Source organism: Castanea sativa, chromosome 10 (genome assembly GCF_040712315.1).
Source record: "Castanea sativa cultivar Marrone di Chiusa Pesio chromosome 10, ASM4071231v1".
In the NCBI taxonomy this organism is placed as follows: domain Eukaryota; kingdom Viridiplantae; phylum Streptophyta; class Magnoliopsida; order Fagales; family Fagaceae; genus Castanea; species Castanea sativa.
Genome location: NC_134022.1, coordinates 4125673 through 4137213, shown reverse-complemented (window position 1 = coordinate 4137213; position 11541 = coordinate 4125673). Strand labels below are relative to the sequence as shown.

At 33.0% G+C, this 11541-nt stretch overlaps 2 protein-coding genes across 2 annotated transcripts; both read right to left on the bottom strand.

The window, feature by feature from the left end:
* Nucleotides 1–3135: 3135 nt before the first annotated feature.
* Nucleotides 3136–4084, bottom strand: LOC142612921 (protein P21-like). The gene has a single exon (XM_075785094.1). The coding sequence runs from the start codon at nucleotides 4040–4042 to the stop codon at nucleotides 3365–3367; it is 678 nt and encodes a 225-aa protein (XP_075641209.1). The 5' UTR covers nucleotides 4043–4084; the 3' UTR covers nucleotides 3136–3364.
* Nucleotides 4085–6523: 2439 nt separating this feature from the next.
* Nucleotides 6524–8688, bottom strand: LOC142613544 (zinc finger BED domain-containing protein RICESLEEPER 2-like). Its single transcript, XM_075785927.1, has 5 exons — nucleotides 8231–8688; nucleotides 7955–8161; nucleotides 7465–7844; nucleotides 6927–6980; nucleotides 6524–6639 (listed from the first exon to the last, which is right to left on the bottom strand). The coding sequence occupies exons 1-5, from the start codon at nucleotides 8686–8688 to the stop codon at nucleotides 6524–6526; spliced, it is 1215 nt and encodes a 404-aa protein (XP_075642042.1).
* Nucleotides 8689–11541: the final 2853 nt, after the last annotated feature.

Below are 11541 nucleotides of genomic sequence, written 5' to 3'. Positions count from 1 at the left end.
TTCTTGACAAATCAATTAACGTTGGCTATATGCACTTTTTTCATCAATTCTATTCTATGATTCTATCTAAATTCATATTCTTAATTTGTTACTTTCTTAATTCATATATTTTTTTTTTAATTTCTACTAATGTTAATTTGGGTCCTTCTTTTCTTTTCTTAATTCCCTCAACTCGGATCTAACTCACTTTTTATTACCAGTGTATTAATTGATATCCTCTAAACATGAATAAACTATATATCTCAAGAGACTCTCTTGTCCTTTCATCAATAAGAGCTACCCCTATATTTAAGTGGATTTCCTCGTTTCGAATCTTATATGAAGTTATATTTTCTATTACTTTCTTAATTCATAAGTCATTTTTTTCACTAATATTAATTTGGGTCTTCCTTTACTAATATTGATATCCTCTAAAAATTTACTTTTTTTTTTTTAATTCCCTCAACTTGGATCTAACTCACTCTTTCTTACCTGTACATTAATTGGTATCATCTGAACATGATCAAACCATCTTAAGTGACATTCTCATATTTTCGTCAATAGGAGCAACCCCTATATTTAAGTGAATTTCCTCGTTTCAAATTATACATTTCCATCTATCTCCATTTGTCCATGTTCATATTCTCATTTCAGTTATACTCATCTTATGAATATGCTGCTTCTTAACAACCCAACATTTGGTACAATAGAGTATAGTTGGTCATTAGTAATCCTATAAAATTTTCATTTTAACTTAATAGGTAATCTACAATCATACAATACCCTTGATACACTTCTCCACTTAGTCTTTATTCTTGTTTAAACTTACATTCCATGTACTCTGCTTTAATCATACTTAATCAAAATCTTTTATATTCTAGAATGTCTTGCCAAATTTCTAACTTTGGCATTAACCCCGCTTCATCAACTAAAATCATATCATCTATAAAAAGCTAAGCATAGAAGGATACAATTTCCCCTTAAATTAATGTAGTGAGCTTATAAAACACTAGTCCAAAAAGAATATTGACTTAATGCTTTCTTCTTGCTAAGATAGATATAGGATTTTTATCTTTGAGTATTTACCTTAATGTCATATAACACCTTTACCGATTCATCTCAACATTAGATATATAAGGTGCTCAATTAAATTTTCAACAACCTTTTAGTGTCAATGGTTTGTTCATTCAATCTTATATGGGCGCACTTTGATTACTTCCCCCATAGGCCAATATTTGACATTGAAATGGCAAGGATATCCCTTGCAATACGTTACAAAGTAGGATATTTAGGGCCATTAAATTTCCACTATACCAAAATATCAAAATGGTCCAACTTTAATTTAATACTCCCACCCCTTTTTTTCTAACTAAGATATCTTTCAAAGTTCATAAGAGAGTCATCAACTTGCGGATCCTTTTCCACACAAGGGCCACAAGTGTTTTTCCATATACAGCAATTCATGAAACATCATGGCAATGGACTGTTGATCAACCACACGGAATAAATAAGAATGACTTTTTTAGACAGGATTTCTAGTAATTGGATATTTTTCGGGGTACCATATATATTGATTTCTACATATTATTTGATAATTAAGTTAATATAATTTAATTCTATATAATCAATGAGGAAATATATTGTATATGGAAAAAAAATTACTAATCATCTTATTAATCTTCTTTTTTCTTCTTGCTAAGATATAACAACAATAACAAGCAGCCTTAATTTCAAATTTTTGGGTTCAGCTATGAATTCTTGACAAATCAATTAACGTTGGCTATATGCACTTTTTTCATCAATTCTATTCTATGATTCTATCTAAATTCATATTCTTAATTTGTTACTTTCTTAATTCATATATATATTTTTTAATTTCTACTAATGTTAATTTGGGTCCTTCTTTTCTTTTTTTAATTCCCTCAACTCGGATCTAACTCACTTTTTATTACCGGTGTATTAATTGATATCCTCTAAACATGATTAAACTATATATCTCAAGAGACTCTCTTGTCCTTTCATCAATAAGAGCTACCCCTATATTTAAGTGGATTTCCTCGTTTCGAATCTTATCTGAAGTTATATTTTCTATTACTTTCTTAATTCATAAGTCATTTTTTTCACTAATATTAATTTGGGTCTTCCTTTACTAATATTGATATCCTCTAAAAATTTACTCTTTTTTTTTTAAAAATTTATAAATTCCCTCAACTTGGATCTAATTCACTCTTTCTTACCTGTACATCAATTGGTATCATCTAAACATGATCAAATCATCTTAAGTGACTTTCTCATATTTTCGTCAATAGGAGCAACCCCTATATTTAAGTGAATTTCCTCGTTTCAAATCATACATTTCCATCTATCTCTATCTCTATCTATCCATATTCATATTCTCATTTCAATTATACTCATCTTATGAATATGTTGCTTCTTAACAACCCAACATTTGGTACAATAGAGCATAGTTGGTCATATAGTAATCCTATAAAATTTTCATTTTAGCTTAATAGGTATTCTACAATCATACAATACGTACCCTTGATACACTTCTCCACTTAATCTGTATTCTTATTTAAACTTACATTCCATGTACTCTGCTTTAATCATACTTAATAAAAAAAATTTAGATTCTAGAATGTCTTGCCAAATTTCTAACTTGGCATTAATCCCACTTCATCAACTAAAATCGTATCATCTATAAAAAGCTAAGCATAGAAGGATATGATTTCCCCTCAAATTAAATTAGTGAGCTTATGAATCACTAGTCCAAAAAGAATATTGACTTAATGCTTTCTTCTTGCTAAGATAGATATAGTATTTTTATCTTTGAGTATATACCTTAATGTCATATAACACCTTTACCGATTCATCTCAACATTAGATATATAAGGCGCTCAATTTTCAACAACCTTTTAGTGTCAATAGTTTGTTCATTCAACCTTATATGGGCGCACTTTGATTACTTCCCCCATAGGCCAATACTTGATATATCAGCCAATGAGTGAATCAGTCAAACATGTACAGAAGCACCGACATAAAGAGTTGCTAACCATAGTTGAAAATCAAAACTAAGCATTGTTAGTTGTTAGGTTAAGCTGAAAAATAAAATTATAATTCACCCAAAAAAAAAAGTTAATAAAAACAGACATTAAGGAGGTTAAGTTCTTACATCTTTCATAGAGATCTTTTATTATTATTGTTTTTTGGCATAAGCTTACATAGATATTTTAATACAACGTACGTCAAAGTGAATACGTTTCATAGTGTCTGCGTGCGCAACACTAATTACGCATGCTCACAAAGCTTCAAAGCTTTGATTACACCTCTTATTTGCATACTTGCTACTAGTTCTATGCCTCATATACGAAAGCAAAGTTCTGCTTCAAGGGCAGAACACCACCTTATAGTTAGTCCCACCATTGCAAGTAAATGTGCTTGTTGCATCATCCTTAGGGTAACTGTAAGCACTCGGGCACCGATCCTTGAAAAATTTGGAATAATTTGTAGGTCCACAGTTTCCAGAATTGCAACAATATTCATCGGTCTTGAATACAGTACAAGGATTGTTACACCCACCAGGAGCTTTCAATTGAGCTGGGCACTGTCCATTGATATCAGCGGTGCATCTTATTCCTTTGGTGCACCCACCAGAGGTGGGACTAAATTCCATAGGAACATTAAACCCATCAACAAGAGATATGTCAAAGAAATCCAAGTTTTGATATTGGTTTAGTGCAAATTCGGCAAGGGTGTTTGGAGGTGTACCATAGGCTTGGCATTGAAGAAGTCCACCACAGTCACCGGTTTGACATTTGCCACGCCCAGAACCATCGAAATTGCATCCAGTTCGAGCCCAAATGCGAGCCCCTGTTGTGCCAGCTTTTACGTCAAGGGGCCAAGACTCGCGTGGGTTGAGCCGCCTGCCACCACCGGGCACGGCTGCTGCCCAGACTGTGAAGGGACAATTGTTGCTTATATCAAATCTGGCTGCATGGGCTAAGGCACTTAAAAGAGTTATTAAGAGGAAGAAGAAAATGGGTAGGTGTTTGGAGAGGCTCATTTTGGGGACTAGTAAGAGATTAGAAAATAGATTTAGTGGGCTTGTGCTGTGTTAGGAAATGGGTGAGGGTTTATATAGGCATTAGGGTTGACTATGGGATGTGAATCACGTTATGCATGGGGACCAACCGAGTTAGTGCCTACTGGAATTTTCACAGCCCAATTAATTTTTTTGTTAGAAAATTTGGCTGTGTTTATGGTAGTTCGCTTGACTTGAACAGGAGACAATAAATGAGTCCAAGCTCGTGAAATCTAATGCTAGCAATAGTGGTATTGAATAGCTATATAACTATTTTTAGTACTATTAAAACTCAAAATGTACCGTGGAGCCAAAGCAATATTTTTTTTGCTCCTCAGTTAGGTACAATGCACAGCTATTTTTGGTTGTGCGCTGACAGCACTACAACTGAAAGGTAAAACAAAAAAACAAAAAAATTGCGTTCACACTACTTTTTCTCTCTGTGTGTCTATGTGCAGTGATTTCTATGGTTTTGATGGTGGTTGTGATTGTATTTTGGTGGTTGAAGGAAATATTATTTTATTGTAGTGTTTATATTATTTTATTGTGTTAAAAGCTAAAATAAAATCACTGTTGTTAGATGTGAGAAGGTAGAATAGATAAAATGACTTTTTATGGTGCTAAAAAACTAAAAATTGAGCTCCACTACTATGGATGCTCTAAAAAAAGAAAAAAATGGTTATTGCTAAGTGGTTGTTTTGGGATTTAGTGAATCATGGCCAAAAAAGTATGTGTAAGTGGCTTATTAACACCGTTCAGTTCTTTGTGTAGGATAACTTGAATTCAAATCTCTCTTCACTCACCCAGTGTAAGGAAATAATAATAATAATAATAACTTCATTATGTTATTTGTGAAAGATGCCTTTTATCTATAATCAATATTTCCGGAATAAGTTTCCTCCATATATTTGTCAACACCATAATTTTTTTGGCTCAACCACTAGGCAAGTTAGAGTAAGTTTGGTTTAATTTTTTCAAACTATGTTTTTTGAAAAAGTGGCGGTTTTAAAAGCTGCGGTATGAAATTGAGTCTTTTTTTTTTTTTAAACAGGGTGTTTGGTAAAAACTATCAAAAAGTGTTTTTTGAAAAAGCTCATGAGCGTTTGGCTAACACTTATAAAATTGGCAGTTTGAGTTGTAAATTACCAAAAAGGACAAGATATATATATGAAAAGAGAATTCTTTGTTTTGATTACCTCTCTTAATGCAAGTTATGGACACAATATTTTCACAAAAATTTCATAACAAAGTCTTTATGACAAGTTGCTAATGGTAGGAAAATAATAATAATAATGTCACTAGTAGATCCAAATGAGAACCAATAACTTATGTAATTGTTATAAAAATATTCTGTCAATAGAACTATTTTTTTAAAAAGGAAAATATAACTAATTTAAAAAGTTTAAGGAAATAATAAAATGTCACAATATTTTCATAATACTCTTTGTTTTTAGTTGTAGTCAATCCTAGTGTAATATTTTATTAATTTATTAAATTTTATATTGGCATATGAAAGATTTGACACCTCAACTATTGTGAAAATTTGTTGTGTTTTAACACAATTGTAATTTTTATTTAATAAATTTTCTTAATGATGGACATGTATACCCCTCAAACTACTTTTTATTTTATTTCCTTCACTTTTTTCTCATCCACCCGTTTCTTCCCCATTCCCATCAAATATCTTTTCTTTTCCTCCACTCACCATCTTGTCTCTTCTTCACCCAAAAGATAGTTCTTCTTCCTTACTAGGGATGGCAATGGGGCGGGGCAGGGTGGTGGCAAAGACCTTTGTCTTGCCCCATCCCTGCCTTGCCTTATATGATGGGGAATATTTTCTTGCTTCATCTCTGCTCCTTAGGACCCCGCCCCACCCCGTATAATATACTTGAAAGTTGAAATTACAAATAAATATATCCCATCAAATGAAACTAATTTTTAGCAAAAACTTAATAATATTATCTATATGTTTAACAAGACAATATCATAACAAAAACAAAAATCTCATAGTGTGACACAACAAAATAATCTAAACTCCTAAAGCTGCATTTTTAACCTGCAACTATAGGAAAAATCTGAAACCGCGTGTAATAAATGCAACCACTGGCCACAACTAAAGCTGCGTTTTATACATGCGGCTACAGACTAAATTTAAAGCCGTGTGTAAAAAACGTGGCTTCAGGCCATAATTTTGGGGGTGGAGCTATTGCCGCGTTTAAAACATGCGCTATAGCCGCATGTTTTAAACGCGGCAATAGCTCCACCCCCAAAATTGCAGCTATAGCCCAAGAAAATGCGGCTTTAGACGAGTTCTATGGCCGCATGTTTAAAACACAGCTTAAGCCAATTTCTTTAAGCCACGTTTTTAAAAAAATGCAGCTTTAGCCAGTCTGTAGCCGCATTTTTACAAATGCGGCTTAAAAAATGTGGCCTGAGACCTACGTGTTTTGTAGTGCTAGTTCTTCAAAAATAATATCCACTTTCTTCCATTATTGTGACACCATTTTCTTCATCATCATCATAATCATACAGAATGTTTTGGAATGTATCTTCAGTTCCATCTACAGTAGATGAAGAGCCTTAAAAAATGTAAAATAAATTTAATCAAACAATTGAAAAATATAATAAAGAATACAACAACATAAATCGTTGCATAATTAAACTAGTAAATTTAATTACCATTAATTTCAGCTCATAACCAATTTTGAGCACACATTAATGCCTCCATGGTCTTTTGATAAAATTTACTGCGATGTGGGCTAAACAACTCCAATTTAAGGTAATTGTCCAACTCCAATTTAATATTCCCAGCCCCTTTTACTGACTAAGATATCTTTCAAAGTCCATAAGGGAGTCATCAACTTACAGATCCTCTGCCACACAAGAGCCACGAGTATCTTCACTACCCATTCTCCAAGATCTGTAGTTACAAATTATTTCATAACAAATATCTCTAAACCTTTGAATTTCATTATTAGCTTCATCACCATAAATTATTGGAAAATAATATTCTAACAATTCAATCTTATATCTTAGGTCTAAAATGGTTGTCACGGCCAAAACACCATGAATCACATTCTAGTAACAATCAAATTTTTCCAACATTATAAATGCCATACTCTTAATCACATCACTTGCACTTGTAAACCAAGAATTCAAAGTTATTTTTATTTCACACACCTTAGGAAATAAAAGATTAGCTGCAGGGTATGAGGTACTTGAGAATAGCTCTGTTACCTTGTGAAACACTGCCAATCTCTCACATATATTACTTGCTATCTCTCATTCTTCCTCTGATGGAATGCACTAATAAGATGACTCACATATGTTCAATCGATAAAAGACATTCTGATACTTTATAGCAATAAAAAGCATGAGATGCGTAGAGTTCTAGCGAGTCTTACAATCAAGGGCTAGTTCTTTGGTACATTCAATATGTGCTTGTTGGGCTATCTCTTCAAACTTCTGTCTTCTCTTTATTGATGCAGTCCAAAATCCCACACTTTTTCGAACCTTTCCAATGCTTGATCCAATTACATCCAAACCATCCTGACTAATCAAATAAAGAACATGTGCTGCACAATGCATATGCAACATTGATCCACGCATTATAAGTGTACCACGTTGAAGCTTATCTAAGATGATTTTTATAACTGCATCATAGGTACTACAATTGTCCATAGTCACAGTAGATAACTTCCTATCAATATTCCACTCCAATAAAGTATCTAGAAGAACACCAGAAAGCACTTCTTTTGTATGTGGAGATGGGACATAAATAAACCTAAAATGAGAAATTTACATAATTAGAACTAACAATGATATAAGTTCATAAAACATTTGAAAAGAATTTAATTGAAACATAAAATGAATATATACTTTTAAAAAAAGTACCTCATAACTCGGCTTTGTAATATCCACAAACCATCAATGAAGTGTGCTTTTACAATAATAAACCCTCGCTTTTTGTTTTGTGAAGTCCACATATAATTGGTAATAGAAATTCTATCCTGATTCTTATCAATTTCATGCTTTGATTTCTCCCTTTCATTCTCATAGCTGCTCAAAATATCCTCTTTGATTGCGTTCCTAGAAACCATCCTAAACAATGGTTGAAGAGAATTTGATTATTTTCTAAAACCAATGTGGTCAACTATAGAAAGGGGATACTCATGCAAGATGATCATATGAGCAAGTTCATTTCTTGATACATTTTGATCAAAATGATAAGCATTTACACCCGCCATTGAATCCACTTTACTTTGATCCCTCACAAATTTTTTTTTATTCATATCCCTAATGTCTTGAAACTTTCTCCTTGGACATATTTTCACATGGTTATGCAAATGTTTAGTGCCATAATTGGATCCCCGTACTAGCAATATCTTACAATAATTGCACTCAGCCTTGTCTTTCTCATCAACTCTCTTTCTCTTAAAACGATTCCAAACAATTGATTTGTACTTCCCCTCTTCTTCAATTATCTCATTGTTAGGTTGGACATCTTTTGGCCTATCCAACAGAGGTGATGACGGGGTTGCATTATCTTCATCTACTATCAAAGGAAATTGATTATTGCCAATAGGTGCAGATGCATTGGAGCTACCAATGTTATCATGTGAAGTCATTTTTTTTCCTGATGTAATTTAGCAACTTAGTAATGGACAAATTATATTTCTCCAACAAAGATAATATAGAATAATGTGAAAGAAAAAAGATTACATGAATAAAATGAAACAATAAGTTTTAAACTTCCAAGCCAAATATTTGAAGTAGCTATTCTAATAATAAAAAATAAAAATAAAGAACTTTAGAATACACCCAATGATCCAAAGCTATCACTTGTATATCCAAATTCCCAAAAGAAATGCTTCATGATACAAAACCAAACACACCGATAGGTACAGTGAGTTAACTTTTAAGAAAATATTTTGTTTATTTTTTAATAATACTTAATGCATTTTTCTGTCTTTAATTTTCTTATATACATATGTATGTATATCTATTATTCTTATGAGTGAAACTAATCTGGAGCTTTTATTTTTTCTAACACACACACACACACACGCGTATATATATATAGATCCATACCTCATAGGACAAGCTATTATGTAGTTCCAATGTTCATGATAGAAATAACTACACAACCATTTAGAGTTTCAGACCCGTAACTCATAAAAGCAGAAAACATCTATTATGTTCATGATGAAAACTATGTTGAGAAAGATGTTGAATGGAAAAAATGATTCATAAATTTGTTTCTAATAAAGACAAAAGAAAACGTTAAAATTTTTCCTTATCTCTAACTTTGCTTGATAGAAAAAAGAGGTAGAGAGCCACGTTGAGTTGAATAAAATAAGTTGATGATATATTTGTTTAAATAGTAGGGTTTTAGGATATGAAAAATTTACAATTTAACCCTATTAACGCGGAGAGGGCATGGATGGGACGGGGTGGGTCTAAAAAGTGTAAACCTATCCTCACCCCGCCCGTGGTGCAGGATTAAAATCTCACCTCATCCTCGCCCCACAACCTTTGCAAGGCAGGAAAAACCCGCGTGGGGTAAAGCGGGTCAAGTGGGGCGCGGCAAAATTGCTATCCCTAGGCAGTAACTCTTCTTATCAAAGGAAAAAAAAAGTCATTAACTTTCCCTCTCCACGCCATCATCTTCTTCCTCTCTCACAAAATCTTCTTGCTCTCGTGCAAACAAATCATAAGGAAGCAAGACAAATGTTGACTATATATATATATATATATATATTGAGAGAAATGTTGATTGTATATTTAGCTACTAAGGTTTGCAGTGACTTTCACTGTAGAGGTTATTTTGGAGTATGGCAAGCATTAGAGGCGTGGGCCCATATCATGGAGGACATTAAGGATCAACTCCAAGGTGGTGGTCCTTGGAGTGTTTGTTGATTATACAAAGACAAATAACGCCACGAAAATACTAGCCTATTTTGCCATAAATCATGATGCTTTGCATATATTGATGTAAGAGAGCCCGTCTCTTTTAAGATCATTCAAGGACCATAGTGGGAGATGATGATATGGCTAAGAGATAGTGTTACATTGATAGAGCAATATTTTTTAAATTGACTTAATTTGGCCATGAGTTCTTTTTATCATCAGAAATACTTATCCTCAACAATTTTTCTCTAAAAAGATTTTGCCTATTTCTAAAATTTTCTAGTACCTCAAGACAATATTGTTAGGAAATCAATGGTGATGACCTGAAAGTACATACTGAGAGGAACAAGATGATGATGTGGAGGAAAGTGGCAGTTAATGCTCTTTTTGTTTTTTTTTTCTTTAATAAGAAGAGTTAATGTCTAAATTTCTAATTTTTAGAGAATAATAAAAACATTACTGTGAGTGTTTTTTCACCCTTAGATCTTATAATAATTAATGGTCCGAAAAAAGATGTAACTCTTATGAAGTTATACTAGGTGCAACTTAAACTAAACTCATAATTCCAAACTACTTGGCCGAATTAGTAAATCAGTTGGTTAATCACAATCAGTTGCCACGTCCTAAAAAAAGAAAGTTGCCAATGTCCTGGTTTAGTTTTTGCTGTTGATCAAATCACCCAATTTTACTGTTGGAGGCAGAAAAGTTGAAAATTGTTTGGACTAAGAGTGTTCATTTGCCAGTGCTGCTAGTTTCTAGTGAGATTTTTTGGGTTGGTAATGGTAGAAGTTTCTCGGTCACACCGTCCTAGAGGCAAAAAATCTAGCATAAAGGATGGTGTCGTAACTACAGATTTTTCTGGAATCTTTCTGCTAGATGCAATTTCAGACAATTCTCTCAAATCTCTCATTGTGAGGTCTCACTTCAGCTTCCCCAATGAGAAAATTTTCGTTCCATTCTTGATTAAGGTTACATTGGACTTGGTGCTTTAAAATCAAAGGAGAAGAACAATCTCCAGTATAAATTAGATATATTACTTGAGAGCTCAGGCCAACCTGCAATTTTTTAATGAATCGATGCAAACAAAACAACACGAAGACAAATACGCAACAAGAGCAATAAAAGTAAGAACACATTCTGTAATTCAATCTAACACTAGATTACATAAGACATAATAGTCTGAATCAAGCAACCTTGAACATTCAAAAAGTAAAATTTTGACACTTGCTGCCAGTAAAATCATCCACTAGAATATGAGCAGTATTTGGTTCAGCAAAACCTCAAAGCAGCTTCTAGCTCCATTTCATCAGCACAATTATATCACAACAGATAAGCTCGTGCTGCCACATATACATCACAATGAGATGATATAGAAAGAGTTTCGGAAGATCATAAATATATAAAAGAGATGACAGAAGGAGATAAAAGAGAGAAAAATAGAGAAGATTAAGATTACCAAAACGGCCTGAGCCCATGAATTGCTCTGCTTCATCGGTAACACCACATTGTTGCTGTTCCTGTTCCTGAATTTTTTTATTTTTATTTATTTGAAATAAGAAGGGGAGGTTGGA